The sequence below is a fragment of the Schistocerca americana genome, chromosome X, assembly GCF_021461395.2.
Source record: "Schistocerca americana isolate TAMUIC-IGC-003095 chromosome X, iqSchAmer2.1, whole genome shotgun sequence".
Taxonomy (NCBI): Eukaryota; Metazoa; Arthropoda; class Insecta; order Orthoptera; family Acrididae; genus Schistocerca; species Schistocerca americana.
Genome location: NC_060130.1, coordinates 854,374,865 through 854,397,474, shown reverse-complemented (window position 1 = coordinate 854,397,474; position 22,610 = coordinate 854,374,865). Strand labels below are relative to the sequence as shown.

Here is a 22,610-nt window from a genome sequence, read left to right as displayed (position 1 = left end):
ATTACAAAATTTCCTAAATCTGTACAGAACAGAAAAAGGTAGTTTTTCTGGGAGTCTGGGGGGAGGAGGAGGAGGAGGAGGAGGAGGAGGAGGAGGAGGAGGAGGAGGAAGAGGAGAGTGGGTGGGGATGCAGCTTTGGTAGTTCTGCCAAGGGAGCAGGATCACGTCAGTCTGGTTCTGCACACAGCTTGCAGTTGGCAGTTGTATTAATCCAGGGCTGGCATAATACTGAAAAACTCTGTCCTGCTTGATTTTACTCCTGGCCTAGGTTTAGGCCATTCCTATGACTCTGATGCATCTTCCTTTCCTCTAATGTCTGATAAGACTCCTCCCCACCTGTTTCACATAACAAGTGAAACTAGTTATGAATTGAAGTTCAATATGTTACCTGAAGTTCTCTACTGCAAATGTTCACTTGTCATTTCTCACAACCTCCTTCCCCCTATTGCCTTTGTCATTCCAAATAATCAATTCTACCACATTTTCAGTTAAAATACAACCTACTGTCATTCCATACATCACTGCTTCTGATGCACACACATTGCAGCTCAGGACCAAAGACGCTTTTTACAGCGAATATAATAAAAAACACAGCATTAGTGTCATGTATATATTAACTATTTTCAACCTCTAAAGAGATGGAAGTTTTTAATATTTAGCAGTAGAACCTTGAAGGTTCACACCATTTGTGTATTCTTTGAGCTGCATTTTGCCAGATGAAGCCAGCAACTTGTGCAGTGTCTTTTTCCCTCCTTGTGGATCAAGGAGCTAATGTTAAAGACTGCTTTCATGTACCTTCTATTGTAGGTTCCTGCTGACCATTTCCATTTCAGTGCCTGAGGCAATCGCAGAACATTACCAACATTAATCACTGTACAAATGTTATTAATTCTTCTGTAATTTATTCTAGTTTAGTCTAATAATGCAAAAATATATTTCTCAATATGCCTTTGACTGCAGGAGATCACTGTGTGTAATATAGGTAAAATAAACCAGCAGGTCAGAAGAGCGCAGTGGGTTTCCAATGCAGCCTGTGTACTGTTCAGTCTGTGAACTTGCCCATCAAATTAGCATATATTATACTGACATCATTCAACCTTCACCTGTTATTGTGACTCACGAAACACTGACCTGTCTCATAGAAGGCCTGACCAACAACACCTGCTGGTTGCTGATGCTCACTTTTTCATAATTATGGCCCTTAAGTATTCTAAAGGAGAACACAGCAGAAGTGTGTGTTGCCTTTTTACTGGCAACTGGGAATAAGATTTGTGGTTTTTGTGTGTGTGTGTGTGTGTGTGTGTGTGTGTGTGTGTGTGTGTGTGGGGGGGGGGGGGGGGTGGTGAGTGGAGGTTGGGGGGGGGATGGTTAGCTCCACTTCATATAATAATATGAATACTACTTTTTCATTACTATTCTGTATTCCATATGTAACACATATACAATGCACATGTGAAATATCCAAACTGTTACCCCAGCTAATTTTTTGGGAATCTTATTATTCAGTGTATATTTTGTATGTTTTACATACTACTGATGTTTATAATATAAAGAGTTCATGCACAAACATTTTATTTAATGAAACACTCAAAGTTTACAATTTGTGAAAACCATGTGCAATTGGCTATTTGACCCCCATTAATAGCTATTTGTTTTATGACTGATATGCTTTATCTGAACACCTTCATTCTCTTCGTTCTAGAAAATAATTGACCTTTTCTGAAAACTGTGTAATTAAAAAGTTATCTTTATTCAGAACTGTTGGTTTCCAGAAGATTCCAATCTCATTATGTGATCCTTTCAAAAAATCATCATAAAAGTCTAACAGCCCTGGTTTTATCACTTCAGGAAATACCTGCTTTCATTAGATTTGTATTTTATTTAATATATTATCTCAATTTTAAAAAATTGAATTTCCAGAAATTTATTGGTGGGCTTTGTCCAAATTCCACCAATAAAAGGTGCTCCCTAAGTGTCTGCTACATTAAACAGACTACCATCTACACCCTTTGAAGACTTTGAGGTCCACACATAGGCAAAATAACTTCTTTCTCTAACATGTATATGTACTCTGCACTTTTTCTGTTTTATTTTAATATTAAAAATGTAAAAATTGTGTGTTCAAACAAGTAGTAAAAGTGTCTATACAGGCATCATGAACAAAACCAAAGGGAGAGTGCAGCCAGCTACAGATACGGAGAGTACAATTACTGTGTTAGTCAGTCATGTAATGTTTAATAAAAGATAGTTACCTTTTCCATACATTATTCGAATGATTTCTTTACAAAAATGATATGGAATGAGTTATTTTACAGAGTGTGTGAAGACAATTGAGGAACTTTTTTTTAAGTTGGTAAATGCAAATAGTTCCTTCACACTGAAAGAAAAACTCATCTGTAACATCTGATCCTCAGCAGATAGCAAATAATTTTAATTTATATTTCACGCAGGCAGTTGAGATTCTGGTGAAGCAAAACTTTCAATATGTGCCACTACAAATCAGATTAAAACTATCCCCAATACCAAGTCTCTCTTCCCATATCCAACATATGAATGGGAAATGCTAACAATAGTGGAGCTAAAATCAAAATCTTCCTTTGGTACTGACAACATAACAGATAATAGAATTAAAAATGTGCACCCTTAGTAGTTAGGCCCATGGGAGACATATGCAGCTCACTTTCTGAGGCAATCTTCCCAGAAAAGCTAAAAGTAGCTAAAGTGAAGCCCTCATACAAAAAAGGTGAAAAAACAGTTGTAATGAATTACAGGCCAGTTTCTCTAGTAACTGTTTTTGTTTTTTCTAAAATAAGTGAAAGGATCTTTTACAAAAGGCTCAGATTTCATTGGGTAGGGAAAAAACAAATTCTCGGCCACACAGCATAATTTCTGAAAAGGTAAATCCACCAAGACAGCTGTTACCAACTTCATAAATAAAGCTTTGTGCATATTAGACAAAAAATAAAAAAAAAACACAGCAGTAATATTCCAAGATCTTTCATATCTATCTATCTATCTATCTATCTATCTATCTATCTATCTATCTATCTCCCTCCCTCAACAGCCAAAGAAACTGCTACACCCATCTAATATCATGTAGGCCCCCCATGAGCACACAGAAGTGCCGCAACATGACATAGCGTGGTGGACTCAACTAATGTCTGAAGTGGTTCTGGAGGGAACTGACACCGTGAATCCATAAATCCGTAAGAGTATGAGGGGGGTGGAGATATCTCTTCTGAACAGCACATTGCAAGGCATCCCAGATATGCTCAATCATGTTCATGTCTGGGGAGTGTGGTGGCCAGTGGATGTGTTTAAACTCAGAAGAGTGTTCCTGGAGCCACTCTGTAGCAATACTAGATGTGTGGGGTGTTGCATTGTCCTGATGGAATTGCCCAAGTTTGTTGGACTGCACAATGGACATGAATGGGTGCAGGTGATCAGACAGGATGCTTATGTAAGTGTCACCTGTAAGAATCGTATCTAGACATATCAGGGGTATCATATCACTCCAACTACACATGCCCCACACCATTACAGAGCCTCCACCAGTTTGAAGAGCCCCCTGTTGACATACAGGGTCCACAAATTCATGAGGTAGTCTCCATACCAGTACATGTCCATTCATTCCATACAATTTGAAATGAGGCTCATCTGACCAGGCAACATGTTTCCAGTCGCCAACAGCCCAACGTTGCTGTTGACATGCCCTGGTAAAGCATAAAGCTTTGTGCTGTGCGGTCATCAAGGGTACATGATGGGCCTTCGGTTCCGAAGGCCCATATCGATAATGTTTTGTTGAATAGTTTGCATGCTGACACTTTTTGATGGCCCACCACTGAAATCTGAAGCAATTTGCAGAAGGGTTACACTTCTGGCATGTTGAACAATTCTCTTCAGTCATCATTGGTCCCATTCTTGCACAATCTTTTTCCGGCCATAGCAATGATGGAAATCTGATGTTTTATTGGATTCCTGACATTCACAGTACACTCGTCAAATCATCGTACGGAAATATCCCCAATGCATTGCTGCCTCGGAGCTGTTGTGTCCCATTGCTGATGTGCTGATTATAACACCATGTTCAAACTTGCATACATCTTGATAACCTACCATTGTACCACTGTGCCAGACACTTGTTTTCTTATATAGGCATTGCCGAGTGCAGCGCCATGTTCTGCCTGTTTACATATCTCTGTATTTGAATATGCATGCCTATGCCAGTTTCTTTGGTGCTCCAGTGTAAAAAAATCATGGCCAAAAGTACGAACTGTATGTGTACAATTTATTTGCATATTTGTGGACTGTTTTCCCATGCGTTAGGCTTATATTGCTATATACTGTAAATCATACAACAGTTTCTGTTAAAAATTAACTGAAATTATTTGGCTTGTCCTGTATCACTGTGTACCCCTGTCATGATTCACATGACCAATAAATATAAAATACAACACAAAACTCAATATTTGCTCTCAGCCAATTAAAGCAAAAGTTAGTAAATGCATTAGTGGTTTACACAACAACATTAACTCCTGATTATTGCTTGGTTAAAGATACCTTTGTCAGGGATCAGGAACATCAAGAAGGAAGCTAAAAGGAAGAATACTTTTTTAATGAAGTACAGCATAAGGAAAAAAAAGACTGCCGGGTAGTATCTGTAAGTGTCGCAATGTTTCAAGTAACATAAGGGACATAGGGACGTCCAAAGACAGGGGTGCCAAGGACAGGCTCTCAAAAGGAAAAAGATCTGAGAAAAAGAATGAATTAATAACAAACCAACAGTTGCACAAATTTTGTGCAAAAAATTTCTATGCAATACTGAAGGAAGAAATCCGAATGTGGCTGAGATATTTTTTGATATACAACAGAATTGGTCAATACTAAATTTCTCCACAGGTAAAGTATTCTCTTCAGTAGAGGTTTGGCTATAGAATTTGTGCATTATGATTCATTCCCGAGCACAGACAAAGGAAAAGATTGCTTTTCTTTTTACTTGGCTTGAAACGTAAGGTCCTTGGGGCATACCAGCCAGAATATGTTCCAAATGAAATTCATTTATTTTCTGACACTTTTACTAGTCAAAGTAAATGTTCAGTAACATTGTCCACAGTAATGGCCTCCATGGAGACTGAGCAATGTGGTGCAGTGGTTAGCACACTGCATTCGTATTCAGGAGGATAACAGTTCAAACTCGCGTCCGGCCATCCTGATTTAATTTTGTGTGATTTCTCTAAATTGTTTCAGGCAAATGCTGGAATGTTTCCTTTGAAAGGGCATGGCCAACTTCCTTCCCTAATCTGATGGGACTGATGACCATGTTGTACGGTCCCCTACCCCAAATCAACTATCAACATTCATGGTATGTTATTTCTCTACTTTTGGTCACATCTATAATCCTGACTGTCAGAGAGGATAAAGACTGCAAGATAGATGAAGATATTCTTTCATGAACTCAATACTATGAAGTGCTTGAACAACATGGCATTGTCAACATACAAAATAAAGATTGGGAAGCAAAAAATCTGTAGTCCACTGCACTAAAATCCCTACGACTTTAAATGCCTTTCAAGATAACTGTCCAGTGAGTGATGTCTCACAAAAGACCTAAGAAGAAGGTATTGTAGTCAGTATGACACTTATAATGGAAGTACAGTAGAGGTTGAGGTACAGAAATCCAGAAACTGCAGCCATGAAATGAGGAAACCAGCCACCTTGGGAAAGAACAAAATGGCCAGCAAGGAAAAGAAAAAGTATATTTTGAAACTTATGAGGCATTTTAACATATCATAAATAGCAGAAGAGTTTCACAAGGACATTGTCGAAATAGAATAATACATTTCCAGTTTAGTATTGTTGCAGCCAGTATTTTATGTTTTATTTCAATAACAAAGGGCTAAAACAATTTACTAAATAATAGCTATTGGACTGTAAATGAACATTTTAAATAACTATAGACAGTAACTTAATTTTCATGAACATTGTAGCCTACTATGTAACAATTTATGACATGATTAGAAAAGTAGGACTAAGTATAGGAGCTATAAATACTGTAAGAGGCATGTATATTTTAATTAAAAAAATATTGTGCAAACATTTGTCAACATCAATACAATGTATATTGTTCTACAGATGAATCGGTCAGCCAATCACTTTGCTGTTATGTTGCACTTTTCCTTATCAAAGATTTAGGGAAACATATGACACTAAAGTGTAATATTGTAGTATATTATTGTATTTCTATGCAAAATGAACAATAAACTAGCTCTCATTGTAATTAATGTTAAGGATAAAAAAAGAAATGGAAGGAAGCAATTTGAATATATATATTAACAAATGTTCAACTTCCATCTTTGAATTTATTGACTACTGAAAAAACTTGAAAACTTTGCCCCTCTACTCTGAAATAAGCAATGAAAATTTTAGAAAAAGTGAAACACATAACTGGATTTTTGCCTACAAAACTTGTGTATATGTTAAATTCTCGAAGTTATGTAGTTAATATTTCATTATGATATTTAAAAATATTAGTTTCCTCAAAAATTTAATTTTTTGCATTAATCGAGTTATGAAAAATGCTCCTCTATTAGTTTCAACCACGATTAACATTTTATATTTTACATCTACTCATGGAAATACACATATAAACGAGATTTCCTTTTGCAGGATGTCAGTTTTGTTTGAAAAATCTTCTGTGGAATAGAGGGAGAGGCCCAGAAGAAGTGGTTTTAGTTCTTGAAGTACTTTGTTGCTGGGCGCAGTGCTGCACCAATTTTTACTGAAGTATCACTGAAAGAGTCACTGGAACTGACTGCAGTAAATCTTGACTCATTCAGGCATGAACTGACTTCAACAGATTTTCTGTATGGGGGCCAACATTATGAGCAGAAAGAAGAGTGGCTGTGGGCAGGCCTCTGACTCCAGTGGTTGCCAGTATATTCATGGAGAAAGAAGCATTAGAGATGGTTACATACAAATCCACATGCTTCTTCAGGTGATACCTTTGTGATCTGCACTCATGACAGAGAGAGTCTCAATGAGTTTTTTTGAACATCTCAACTCATGCCAACCAAATACAAAGTTCACCATGGAACTGGTGAAGGATGGTCAGTTGCTACTTCTCTGTATGTACTGGTCAAAGAGGAAGCAAAAGAGTCATTTGGCCACAGTGTGTATTGCAAACTAACACACACTTTTTTATACCTGCAAGATTGCAGCTGTCGTCACCCAACACAGAAGAATGGAGTTCTAAAGACATTGGTCCCTTGCACACACACCTCATCAGACTAAGATAGTTTGACATCAGAAATGGAGTATCTATGGTCAGTCTTCTGCAAAAATGGATACACCATCCAACAGTTTCAGAAAGCCTTTCAACCAGTAACTCTGCCACATGATACAGAAGAAGAGCAAGATGAAGCAAAGACTGTGGCTTAGCTGCCCTATATGGGATCTATTTCTCCCAAGATAAAAAAGATTCTAATGAAGGACAACATGAAGTGTGTTCTGCCCACCTACCAAAATAAGAGGACTACTGGGAAATGAGAAAGATAACCTTGGTTTATGAAAACCAGGAATTTGTAATATACTTTAATAATGTGGCATGTTCTACATTGGCCAAACAGCTAGGACAGTGGACATCAGATGCCAAGAACATCAGAGGCACACCTAGCTGATACAGACAACTAAACTGACCACTGACAAGCACAATCCGTAACTTAATCATACCATGACCAATGGAAAATACAGTTCTGACACAAACCCCAAGGCAGTACAGATAAAGCTTGCAGAATACTACATGAATCCTGATATGGGGTACCAACTCAACAAAACCTGTGATCATGCACTGGAGTTGCTAAAACTGCAATGGTTGCAGCAACAGAATTCAAGAAAAAGAAGAACTGAAAATGTGGACATGGGGAATAAAGCCCAGACTGAGCACTAGGAGCACTGCACTAAGAACAGAACACCAGCTCATGACTAGGTGCACAGGGCTAAACATGAAAGATCTTGGGACATTTGTAGTAGGAACAGACTGCACATACAGTGTCTAGAACAATTTGTTGAGGACAGAGGCAGTGGATGCAAATACTGGAACAATTCCACTTGACTAGTAGTCTCAGATAGCAACTGGATTTATGATGAATTTCTTTAGCAAATGGATATGTTGTGAAGGTGCAGTTAAAACACATAACTGTTTAAAGTGATATCTACAAGAGCACTGTGAGTGAACACCATACATTATTCTAATGCTTGCTTTTTGTACAATTAATACTTTCTGAGCGATGAGTTACCCCAGAAAATTATCCAAGAAGACATTATTGCGTAGGAATGTGCAAAGTATGTAAGGAGATCAATTTGTTTTCTTCCAAGCATAGTAATTATACAAAGAGCAAAAGTAGTTGAACTTAATTTTTTGAGAAACTCAGTAATTTGCTTCTTCCAGTCCAAGTTTTCATCAATATGCACACCAAAAAATCTGAACCTTCTACTCTGTTTACAGATTCCTGTTCATATTATTTGTTGTACAGAACTAAGTATAGTGTGTTTTCTCAAAATTTGGGGGAACCACTTAATTATTTGAACAACATCATTAATAACTTCTTCTGATGCTTTCTCTCTAATGGGACTTTTAGTAACACTATATCATCTGTAAAAAGTACCAATTCTGCTAGATGAATGTTAAGTGGAATGTCATTCACATATTCAAGGAATAGGAGTGGACACAAACCTGAACACTGTGGGGCACACTGATTTCTCTTTAACCACTAAAATTTTCTCCCTTTCCAGCATTGCCTGAATTACACAACACAACCTTTTGCACTCTGTTTGTTAAGCATGATTCAAACCAGTTGTTTGTAAAACTATCAACTGTGAGTGATGTGCTAGGGAAACTGTTTCTACATAACTGTGAAACCACTCTTTGAGTAAATTACTTTTTTGAATATTTTGGAAAAAGACAGTGAGGAAACTGCAGGACAATTGTTTAAATCTTTCTTGCCACCTTTCTTACAAAGAGGTTTAACAATGGCATATTTTAAACTGTTCTAAAAAAAAATTCCTGTGCCAATGATGCAATACATATATCACTAAGAACATTACTTATTAAGTTGGTACCACTCTTAAGAATTCTCTTTGAAGTTCCATCAACAACATAAGAGCTTTTGTTCTTGAGAACTTGTATAATTTCATAAATTTCCGTGTTTGACAGTAGTTTTACTTCCAGTGGCAGGAAGTTTTGTGGAAAGACAGTTTTAATATATTCTCTTGCTTCTTCAACTGAACCATTTAATCCTGTTTTTGCTGTGACATTTAGGAAGTTACTGTTAAAAATACTTGCAACTGGAAATTACCAGTCAAAATACTGGTATTCAGTTTAGTTGTGACAGTATCTTATAAACTGAATGGTTGTCCTGTCTCCAATTTCACATTATCTCAAATGATTTTAATTTTTTTACCTGCATTATTAAGTTCTGCAATGATAAACATATTTGTAGACATTTTAATGACTTTCCTTAAAATAACACAGTATTTTTTGCAGAATGCAAGTAACATCAGATCCTGACTTTTTATGGTCATTATATAAATTTCCCTTTTCCTCTTACATGATATTTTAATTCCTTTAGTTGTCCATGGTTTACTAATTAAAAAATTAATGAGATTTCTTTATTTTTTATTTTATTTTTAAAATTTTTTTTTTTAGGGAAAGCTCTTGAATATTGACACAAATTTAGCATGGAATACAATGACTTTCACATTAGCATCTCTTACCATATACACCATGTCCCATAGCACATCTCAACTTATTCTTAAAACATTGTATCTTGGCATCATTAATAAGCCTCACTGCTTTCTATGAACATGCCTCAGAGCTGTAAGGTGCAAATTTTTTTACTTCTGCTAATTGTGCATCATTATCAGATAGTCAATTAACAATTGGGTTTACATTAATTGTTCCAGCCTGAGCGCTGCTTTTAAAAAATTTATTGAGTATAGACGATGAATTATTGCCACATGTTAAATTTGGTTAAACTTTTCATTGTCTATGTAGTTTTCTGATGTGTAATGTCACAAGTGTGAGGTTTATAGGTATATAAAACCTATCATCAATGATGGTGAAAATAAAGAATAAGAAAATTAACATTGATTTTAACGGTGTTCTGTAAAGTTATTTAAAATTCACTTAAAGCTCCCACCAATCAACAATTAGAGCTACAAAGAAGAGCAAGACTTACAAGACATCTTTTCAGCCAGATCAGTGAACTTGCAAATGAAGCACCTAGAATGGAAACTGTACCAATGTTATCGGGCTCTTCTTACTGATTTTCCTGATATAAGTAAAAAGTATTATCTATCCTAATCACTTTAATTTTTTTGGTGGTAGCCAGTTATGTTTGTGTAATGACCATCAGCTCAAATCCAATAAGATGACTGTGCACAGGGCCACTGATACTACCAAGCTGCTGATGCCTGATGATCGACGTAAGGGAGTATGGAAGTGCCCAGTACCAATCCATATTTCAGGCACGCAGTTGCACAGGCTAACAGGAAGGTGAGTCAGTAATTTTTGATGTTATCATCACATGCAGATATCAGGTTTAGTAACCCTGTAAGATGTGAAAATGCAGAACTTTTTTCTTTGCTTCTGTGCATATTTAGTCACTGTACTCTTAGTACATCATGAGGTACACTCCATCAGCCTTTTGGTGCCCTATTCGATTATTGATTCACTTGTACACAATCTGCATTACTGCTTGATCCTGGTTTGGGAAAGCTGTGGACTTCTAGACCCACATTATCCTGAAGCCAATAGCCAGTCCATGATTTCATAAAGCTCACCCAATTCTTTTGGCCATTAAAGATGATGTTAAGATTGAACTACACTAGAAGAATAACAGACTTGGTCCCCTATCTCTTGTCTCATAAGGATGAACTTTTCTCTAAACTTATATTTTCAGCTGCATCTTGACGAAGACTCAAGGAAGATTTTAGTTTTGAACATACTGCTCAGACTATAACAACATAACAGGTTGCGTTTTGGCGTCCCTAGTGCCTACATCACACTCCAGAGGCTACTTTAACACACAAAATTCCATGTTGTGTCAGTTATCTTGATGATATCTTGGGCACATTTCACAGGACCGGGAGAATATTTGTGAAATTTATGTCTGGTTTTTGCACTCCTTGCACAGAAAGGTCGTAAGTGTAACTCTACAAAACATGCCAACTTTCAACCACTTTTTTAGATTATATCTTCAGTGAAGAAGGTCTTTTGTCTATGAAAAGTGTGATGGGCTATTCAGAATATGCCTGTGCCTAAATTCATAAAGATCTCAAATATTTTTAGGGAAAGTGGATTATGATGTATGATTTATTCAGTAGGCAGCCTGAACAGACCTCTTGTTAAATTGTCTCCCTCCATGAAAAGGAAATTCCTTTTCAATGGTCTGAGGAGTGCCACTGGGCTATTCAGAAGTTAAAATCAGCCCTCCAGTCAGCATCATGTACCATTGGTATTGGCTACAAATGCATCCCTAAAAAGTGTCAGGTTCATTTCTCTCATAAGTTTCATGGTGAATATGGGGATCCATGACAGAACAGCAAGGGTGGCATGTGCTGTTGTTGGCTACAACAAGTAGGATGTTGCGCCAGCACTGCAACCAACTCTGATTGCATCTTTTCAATCAGCAGCCTCCCTCATTGAGCAGTTCACTGTCACAATGACATCACAGCACACCACTACTGCATCACAGAGGCTAATTGGTGGACTGGTTGGTTGGTTGATCTGGGGGAGGAGACTGAACAGCGATGTCATCAGTCCCATCAGATTAGGGAAGGATGGGGAAGGAAGTTGGCCATGCCCTTTCAAAGACACCATCCCGGCATTTGCCTGAGGTGATTTAGGGAAATCACGGAAAACCTAAATCAGGACAGCCGGACGAGGGTTTGAACCATCATCTTCCCGAATGTGAGTCCAGTGTGCTAACCACTTTGTTACCTCACTCAGTACAGATGCTAGCCACCTACTAATCCGTTACTGCAAGTTGAAGGGCATGCCCATAAATGATGATGTGGTCTCAATGACAGTTGAATCACTGGACCTGTCACATCCCATAAGGATGCCTCTGCTCCCAAAAGACAGATATAAGGCTGCACAGTGGCCATCCTTCCTTGGCTGCTCTTATCCAACTCACCTCTATCAATGGAAAGCAACTTCTGAAACTGTTTACAGTGTGCATAGTGATACAAATTATGAATGTGTGGTTCCTCCCTACTAGGCTTAATGCAGTTTTGTTTAACATCAGATTTAATAATGCGTGCGTAACATACTAGTAGTGCCAGGATTTTATTAAGAACTATCTTTTAGAAATCCTGTTTGGCTAATATCAAGTTCTACTAAGAGGTATTAACTTTTTGGTTTTGAGGACTAATTGACAATTTTAATTTGTTGTTAAAGAAATTTGTGTCAAATAACAACACTGTCACTAAATTGAGGGCTACAATATGAGGTGTTCCATAGATGCTCAGGACAATTGCATACAAACAGATGACCAGCTTCTCCATCTCCAATATGCTCATTCTCAGGCACTAGGCTGTAACACTGTGCTCTTGGTCAAAGTGAATAATGACAATGGATGTCCCTATTTGCAGTCCACATCATAGATACAATAATTCCCTATTCACTTTTCCACTTATATATTTTCCTTACTGCATTGTGTGCCCGCATTGGTGCCTGATGGCATTTAGATGGGTAGTGGGTAGTGGTCAATGTTCAATGTTTTGGCTCATCAATGTATAAATACAACTGTTCAAATTGGCTCTGAGCACTATGGGACTTAACATCTGAGGTCATCAGCCCCTAGAACTTAGAACTACTTAAACCTAACTAAACTAAGGACATCACACGCATCCATGCCTGAGGCAGGATTCGAACCTGCGACCGTAGCGGTCGCATGGTTTCAGACTGAAGCACCTAGAACTGCTTGGCCACAGCAGCTGGCAATACAACTGTAATTTTGATTCTTGGAAACAGTATATTTATAGTCCCAAAAGCAGATTTACTATAGAACTTGGCTACATCTATAATTCTGTTGTTTAATTTCAGTTTTTTACTAATGAAGACTGAGACACTAGCATATTTCAGATGACGTTCTGCAGTAAGCTTCACTATTCCATATCCATTTTGCACTCTTAATTCCAATTCTCCTAGTAATAGCCAATATTTGTTACTCAAATGCGCACTAAATTTGAAATTTTATGGATGCCACGGAAGCTTCAAGAGGTTATTTTTTTGTGACTGTACAATACTGCATAGGAACATTAAATTACTTTTATCATAAGCTGACCATCATTGACTACTTCAGAATTATTGTCCTATACTGCACACATTTGTTCTAGTTTTTGTGTATGAGTTTGTTTTGCACAATCCAATGTATTCAATGTCAGCTATCTGCACAGTGAACTGGTCTCTTTCTTCAGTTTTTTTTTCTGACTGGACAGTTCTTGCATTGCAGCGGTGTTACCAAGCATTAATACAATGTTATGTAAACTGATGGTAAAGGGAGGAGAAAGGAATGGAAAAGGAAGCAACAGATGATATTAGTTGCACTGGGACTTTACGTGGAATTGGCGGCGACGAGTGAAAATGTGCAGGACTCAAGCCCGCCACATCCTGCTTACTAGGCAGTTGTGTTAACCACTGTGCCCACCCACACAGTGTTAATAGTAAATGTGCTGGCTATCTTGGAACACTCCCTGACCAACCCACATTCCCATCTAGTACCACCACTTATCTGCTGTCACTCTCCATGTCCTCTGTGCTCACTAATAGCAGGTTCCTGTTCGAGGTGTAACATAAATGTGTACCCGCACTGATGGTTGGGGATTCATAGCCCATTGAGATGTATCAATTATGTGCATGCATGGAGTGTTCCTTCAGACATGTCCAAAAGAACAAACACCACACATTAATGTAATTAATACAATAATCATTAAGCAGCTGCAGCAGTTTAAGTATTTGCAGTATAAGTAGTAGTAGTAGTAGTAGTAGTAGTAGTAGTAGTAGTAGTAGTATCAGTATCAGTAGTATGCTTACTGTCAGTTTTTTTAAGTTACATATAAGTTTCTGTGATTGAGGCTACAGCATATTGCATAGAGTAATGCCTACATATTGTTCTAATACATGAAAACAAGCTGCAAAATTGCAAAATCTTTAGATAAGATAATATTTCTGTCAAATTTGTCTCATCACATTTTGTGGTTCACTTCAGAATGTCTGCCTAATTTAGCTGGTTTCCAGTCCACTGATTTTGTACATGAAATTGTAACTTTTGCATTTCTGTATGATAAACAAAATGTTCCAGAACTCTCATTCAAAAAAAGAATGAAAGCATAACCTAGATTTCTTTTCTGACTCTAAAGTTGTGTTAGATATAGATCATTTTTCTTTCATACAGAAAAAAAAGGATAATTAGACAAACAGAAGCAGGACAAAACAATAAGAACATATCTGAGTCACATATTACTCTTACATCTCCAAGGATTTCCTCTTACTACTCAAACATAAAGATTACAGAATATTAATATTTGATGGTATCAATATAAACAAAAGGTTTAAGAACGGAAATATAAATCATTTGCTAAATACATTAAGATGTATAACTTCTGCTGCATAAATGACAAACCCACATGGTAAGCACGATGCCTAGATAATAAAGTGCAGCCCCAAAAGACATGGTCAGATGTCAATGTAACTTCTTAAATGTACACACCATTTGGCTGGTATGAAAATTACAGTGGCAATTCTCTGTGACAGGTAGAATCGCCACCAGAGTGCATTAGTGTTCTTCATGATTAATGTTGTTACCAGGCCCAGCATGATGTGTAAGTGGTGTGAACAATTTCAGATGTTGAATTATTAGTGTGATGGATACAGTGGTGCAGCATGTATATGTGAGACAGTATTATAAGCACTTGTCAGTGTTTGAAAGTGGCATTGTTTTGGATCTCCAAATGTGGTCAAATTGTGTAATATCCATATTTGTGAGCATCTGGATGTGGTAGGGGCCCAGTATCGCACTGCATGAGAACATAAGACCAGGCATACTTGGTGTCAAGATTACTGTTGTTCACATCTGTCCACAACAACAGAGGTTCACCGTATTGTGCATCAAGCACATTGTAACTCTTTCAAATCTGTGCCTCCATCTGAGAACCATTAATGGGGGATATTCTGCAACATTCTATGTCATCCCGTACCGTTGGTTGGAGACTAGCAGCAGTCATGCTTGGGAATTACCATCCATTAACATCAAAACCCAAGCAGCTGCATTTGCTGTAGAGCCACGACTGCGAAGCATGGAATGTTTATGAATCATGTCACATTGTGTTCAGTGATACAGTGCAGATATGTCCAACCCTGGATGAGCATCATTGGTGAGTATGGCGGTGACCCTAGAGAGGTTTCATTCTTCCGATGTTTCTGGGAGGTATAGCAGTGTTACTCCTGGTGTCAATGGTGTGGGTAGCTGGTAGTGATTGTGGGAACTCAGATGACTATAGTATGTCACAGACATCCTGCATCCTCACATGTTACCTCTCATGTGACAGTATTGCAGTGCCATTTCTCAACAGACAATGCTCCGCCAAAGTAGTACGGGTCTCTACGAACTATAGAGTGATGCTGAGAGAATCCCACGCCCAGCAGATTAGCCCCCAATGGGACATGTGTGGACTAGCTCAAATGTTCATTTTATCCCAGTGTAAGTGCCCAGGATGCCAAGGACCAGGTAAAAAGTTGTGGACCAGCATGCTTCAGAAAGAATACAATGGCTTTATGAAATCATTCCCAACTGAATCATTTACGTCTGTAGACTGCAAAAAAGCATATGTTTGAAGCTGAGGATATGTATTGTATCTGTATAGTCATTCCCTCTTCATATTCCATTCACTGATGATGGCTGCTACATTCTGGTGAGTAAATTCACATTTCTCAAATTCTACTTTCATGGTCATTATGCATAAAGTATTTTTGGAGGAATAGTAAACTCTGCATCCCATTCTGGAATTCTGCTCTCACGATGTTGTAAGTAAGCTTTTATATAAAATAGCCAAGAGATTATTGAACAATTTGGTAACATTCTCATGCTTATTGGAAGAGTTGATAATATACTGATTTTCCCTTACACCCCTATATTTTATTAATACAACTTTCCAAGGATACTAAAATGATGCAATATGTCCCAGCATCAACTAACCATATTTTTATGGACCTCTTTCACAAATAAATTACATTTCCTTGAGTTTTTGCTGTGAATCCCTGTCTGCTGCTGATCTTTCCTACAAAAGCAGGCTGTGTCTGCATTTCATGGTAATATACTAATGACAGTTCTTCCACACATTTAACCGTATTATCTGCAAACAATTCGAAAGACCTGCAGATCTTGTCTACCATGCCATTTAAATATATTAACACCCCCTTTCTACAGTTTTCCAAGGACAGACCCACAAAAGCATACATACAGAAAAAGCATAGGAAGCACAGCAAGTGAAAATAAATAAATTACCGTACTCTTACTGCTCTTCTATTTATATTATAGAAAATGTGAAATTAAAACAATTTCAATGTTGCCCATTAAAAAAATCTGAATTAATTGCAGTAATTGCTTTTGTTTCTTCCTAACAGCAATTAGCTCCACTCTTTTGTGAAACCACATTAAAAATATATTTATGTTCTTATGTGAAACTTGTTATTGATAAACATTACAAAATAATGGTAAATAAAACTTGTAACACAACATTGGTTAGAAAACTAAAGTTGGCAGTCTTCATAAACAGAGAACAATAGGCACAAAATTTACAGCTTATTTTCGACAAGGAGGTCACTCAGTTCAGGTATGTCCTGGGTGAAAAAGAGGGAGATATTGTCATCATGTTGTGGAGCACCTTCAGGAGGAATGTTTACATCTGACATCAGGTCTTACCAACCCAAGACTGTGTGCAAAGTTCAGATTAGAAAATCTGACACTGAAGTAACATTGACAATTACAGAGACAGCCATCTTCAAAAATGGTGTTTATTTGTATAAATGACTGAGAAATTAAATCAAAGCTGTTGTAATACAATAGTGAGCAAAAGGAAGGTCGCTACTAGGGTCACTATCATCAGATCATGATTATTGTTATATCCTAGCCAGTAATGCCACCCGAGCCCGCTGCCAAAAGGTTGGCAGCATCAAAGTCCGGACGCCGTCCGCATAAGCAGCGCCAGCGAGACAGGAAATCGCCGCAAGTCTGCGCGCGCCACCGCTGACTTCTGGCTTCTTAAGCGCTGGAGTCGCGAGCGCTAGGACAGTTCTGTATTCGCCGCTCAGTTGTATACTCGCCACCGAATTGTGTACTTGCTAGTCAGTTGTGTGTTCATCGCAGCAGAGTTGTTGTTTGTCGTCAGCCGACGCTGACCTAGCCGCTCCGACTCGAACTAGACAGATTTCTGTATACACGGCATTCACTACTGTGTTGCTGTATCTTCGTTAATAAAGATAAGTACCGACTTTTATTTAATCAGAGTGTTTGGGTTTTCATCTTTCTGATCACTGTTCCAGCGGACCAGTCGGCCCGCTATTAAAAGTGTGGCGGTGACTTCGTAAGCCGTTTCTACAGCGAATTGTCTGTCCTTACGAACGCCGCCACAAAAATTATCATTAAGGCAGTGACTCAGCATATGTTCCCAACCTTCCAAACACTATGGACCTATAATACAGGCAGCTAGGACCCAATACAACAACAGTGCTTACCACACTACGTTACATGATCAATAACTTTGCATACAGTCTGCATTTTCTGCTATGTTCCACGGCTGGCTTTGAGCAGGAATACAAACCACTTTTTGCGGAAATCTGTATGAAAATCAATGTTAAAGGTTGTGATAATGTCAATGAAAAGTTAAAATGTGGGAAATGTTGTAACATGGAATTGTTAATTATGGCAAAACATTGTATTGATAAATTAAGACTTCTGTTGTGACAAAAAATCAAAATAAAATTTGGAAAACATGAAATTCAGGAACACAAAAATGGGGTTTTAGTGTCTACATCAAACAGTAGTAGTTCTATTGTACTTTCATGAGCTACTTTCACTTCTCATGACATCTCTCTAGTTAGGGTGATGCATGAAGTTCTGGTTGCCAGTAAGTGTTAGGACTTCAGTCCTTCTCACATTTTGTTTGCAAGGCAGCAGGTTAGATCTGCCTCAAAAGCATTTTAAAAGTCAAGAAATACTCTACTGTCTACATACAGCTTTAAGGGTCTTGTGACTGGAAAAGGAAAGAGCAATCTGAGTTTCAATCATTTCTTGCAAATTCCACTTTGATTCTTAAAAATGTTATTAAAACTAAAAATTTAAAAAGAACAAAACTGCCTTAACACACACTGCATAGGTCTGAAATAAATTGACAACAAGGGAAGAGGTACTGCTATGAATATGTCCCCTGTACCTTTTTTAAAACCTGAAACCACCTGTGCCATTTTTCACATAAAGTGGGTTTCTCTATTGTCGCAGGGAAAAACAATAAATTAATTTTTTTGTTACAGTAGACATGTTTGCACACAAAATTACTGGATATTGGGTCTGCCGATTAAAAATGTAAACATCTTTTAAGTTATGATTACTATAATAAAGTTAGAATTTTAACAGAACAAAATTCCGTTTAGAGAGAAATTGATCTGTTAACTCACCAACCAAACTCACAATAACATCATTTAATAGCAGGTGACAATCTACCAATATCAAATAATGTATGTAGGTCCTATACAACTCAATAGTGTAGAAATTTTAAGGTAATGATAAGAGACAGAAGTTATTTGTAGTCCTTATTTTGTTAGAATAATTATTACCTGAAACATGTTCATATTTTCAAAACTACCCACTGATGGTGGCACAAAGCTATTGAAACACGTTTGGGTTTATATATAAGAACACTTTTTGCAGTACAGCTGGAGTTCATATCCAGAAATAAATAATCAACATCTACTAGATGAAAGACAATTTGATTTGTACAGGTGATATTAAACACAGTAAGTAACCTGCTGCCTCAAATACTCTACCTACAATGGGAAACTTTAGTTCACTTTGGATTCTGCAATCACTTGTTTAAATTTTATGCATTTTTACACGCATTACTATTGAAAGGAGGCTTTGTCATGCAATTTTCTTCAGTAAATAAATTTCACAAGATGTAGTTAAATATTTCAAAATTTTCTGTACCATCATTCATTTTAATGTTTGATCTTAAACAGTTAGTACCTGGTGTACAGTCATGTGCAGGTGCTTACATAACATGAAATTTTAACAGTGTACCTTTAGTAGTAGTAGTTTATTAAAAGAAGTGAAGATTAAAACTTCTGTCACACTGTGAGGAGGAAACCTATAAAATGACACTCATTCACTCATTCACTCACTCACTCACTCACTCACTCACTCACTCCCACCTCATTCACATTAACCCACACAATCACTCTCTCACACAGGCCTTAATAGAATGGAGGATGGTGAAAGGTGCTATATGTGTGATTAAACCAGAAGTATTACCATAGAACAGCTAAAAAAGAAAAACATACGGAAATGTGACTGGTAGATCACTTACAAAAACCTGGGTGAGGCAGTCAGCCTGTTAACACATTAAGGCCATCTCCCTAAAATTTGCGGAAACAAGTTGAACAGTTCACAAAATAATTGTGTACCTTGCTGTCATCTTCAAGTGATACCTGTAGCCTTTGTGTCTTCATTACACTGTGCCTCCTGTATACTCTTACTATTCTCCACCCTTTCTCTCATGACCAGGACGCACACCGTGGCAGGTGGATTAGTGTGTAGGATGCCATCACCGAATGCCAAATGCTTGGGACTGTGTTGTAAATGAAGCTACTAAAATATTAATGGCCCGGCAGCCTGATCAATAGAGACAGTGGCTTTCCTCTGAGTAAAGTGTGGGGCCCAGCACTCAGCCAACTGAAGCCACAACGTCAGCCAAGAGTGACTTCCACACCAGAGGGTTGAAGCAAAAAGGGCTGGAGGTTGTGTTCACCATTAACCCCCCCCCCCCCCTTCCGCCCCCCATTCTCCACCACACCACCCACTGATGTACACCAGGAGGTAGTGAGGGGAGGCCTGAAGGCCTTGGGAGTTATGAGTATACAGGAGGTGCAATGTAGAGGAGGCACTAAATCTACAGGTATCACATTAAGACGATAACAAGGTACACTGTTGAGATATCATGTTACACAAATGACTGCACCCAGCTCTACACTTAAGAGCAATACAATCTAGCCATTTTAGTGTCAGTATGCTAACAATCTAGTAATAAATGCTTTGTCCCATTGAGAGAGAGAGAGAGAGAGAGAGAGAGAGAGAGAGAGAGAGAGAGAGAAACTGTGCATGCATCACAGTTTGGACTAAATAGAATTGAATCAAAAAATTGCAGACTAGTTAAAGCATAACGTAACTGTGAACATACATTAAGTCTAAATTATTTTGAGTCTCAAGTTACATATTGATGCTGGCTTACAGATTCTGTGCATTATGAAAAATTTATACTAGCTACTTACCACCAGTAAAAGAGTAGCATCACAGATGGTAAGGAAATCAGAAGTTGAAAATTATGCCAATCTCTTGCAAAGTAGGCAAATCCAACCATTGACATATGTCCCAGACTAAATGGAATATGACTTAAGGTTGACACAATCATTCGCCATTTTCCACCTAAAATTTCCATGCCTGTAACAAAGGTTACATCTAAGGGTTAGCTCACTTTTACATATACAAATTATTTTATTTTTTTTTCTCATAAATACAGCTGTTGTGAATGTGGTAAACATGATATTTGTATAACTGTACAACATAATTATATTACATCACTAGTATTATCATACAACTATTTACTGAACAATAGATTGAAATAATTTACACTTATTGTACTTTCCATAATCTTGGGTGTTTTACCACTTTTGTACAAGATACTCAAATTCATTGATGCATTCTGGGTTTGGGCTGAGGATCTCTCTTTACCATCATCATTTTTAAATGTAATGGAAACCATAATGAAAATTAGACTCATGGGGTAACTGAAGTACAATTTTTGTGTGAAGAACAATTTGGGTTCAGGCCTAGTAAAAGCACACAACCAGCTATAGCTCATTTTACACATGTTCTAGAAGCACAACATAAAGGAGATCTTATTACAGGCATCTTCCTTGCCTTTGTAAAACCTTCAATACAGTAAATAAATACAGGTAAATAAACTGGAAGCTCTAGGTATAAGAGCAATAGCAAATAAAGTAGTTTCATTCATATCTAAAAAAACAGAGTGCAATGGGCAGAGATATTGACTCAGAATACAATAACATTGGAGTCCTCCAAGGAAGCGTGCTTGGCTCAATGCTCTTCTTGATACATATCAATGATTTTCCCAAGATTGTCACACATGGTGAAAAAAATATTGTCTGCTGATGACAGTAACATTCCAACCAGTGAAACATCATGAAGTGTACTAAAGGACAAAGCTGGAGAAACACTCACGCATATATACAGATGGATAGACAACAACAAATTAACACCAGATGAAAAAATATCCAACAATGTTAGTTTCCACATAAGCAAAAGACACCAAAAATATTTCTTTAAAAGTGAAATATGAGCTCATAGAATTTCTAGGGCTGCACATTGACGCACAACTAAAATGGACTTGGCATGTTACTGCCCTTGGGAAACAAATAGCTTCAGCATACTTTGCACTGAGAGTAATAAATTTAGTGTGTAGTAGCTCATGCACCAGAACAACATATTTTGCATATGTCCTTCTGTGATGAGTTATGGAATAATGTTCTGGGTAACAAATGAGAATTTTGCAAAAGTGATCCACATTAAAAAAAAGACATTGATCAGTACCCAATGAACAGGTCTCTACATGAACATGGAACCAGATTCAGTCACCACTTACATCTCAATAGAAAAAACAAAACAAAAACCCAGAATAGTGTGCTATATAAAGGAATTAAACTATGCAATAAACTACCACAAGAGAAGAAAGACAAAACTGAAAGACATGTCTTCAGGAATACCCTAAAAATTATTTTTATACTGTAATGTATTACCTAAAATGATGTGTGAATTTTGTTGACAATTATAATGATTAATTACTGCAATTAAGAGGCATTTTATAATATGTTCAATAGAATAGTGAAATACAATGTCCAAATGTCTAATTCAGCAAGACAAGAAATGTATGTATCTATTTCTGTGTCTAATTGTGTACATTTATGTACCTCTGTGTCTATATTCTGTGTATTCTTGTGTTCAGAACATCTGTACAATTTAAATTGTCTACAGATGGATAAATAAATAAATAAATAAATATGCCTTCATAAATTGCTCCAGTCTGTAACTACTGCATCAACAAAAGAGTCTTTGTTTCCACTGGTGTTCCTGGACTAACAGTTTGCCGGGGTGCTCTTGCCTTCTGTTACACAACTGATCAATGTTTGGCCTATGTCCTTTGTCTTCTTGTATAATAATGCCCGAATATACTTGGTAAATTCTCCATGTCTTGTTATTAAT

The 22,610-nt window shown here is 37.4% G+C and overlaps 1 protein-coding gene across 1 annotated transcript in view; it reads right to left on the bottom strand.

Moving 5' to 3' along the window:
• The window catches only part of LOC124555336 (organic cation transporter protein-like), a 342,235-nt gene that overhangs the window by 59,035 nt on the left and 260,590 nt on the right, over positions 1 to 22,610 (bottom strand). The window contains exon 5 of the mRNA XM_047129216.1: positions 20,603 to 20,771. Coding sequence (XP_046985172.1) covers positions 20,603 to 20,771 — 169 coding nt within the window. The remainder of the gene's footprint in view (positions 1 to 20,602; positions 20,772 to 22,610) is intronic.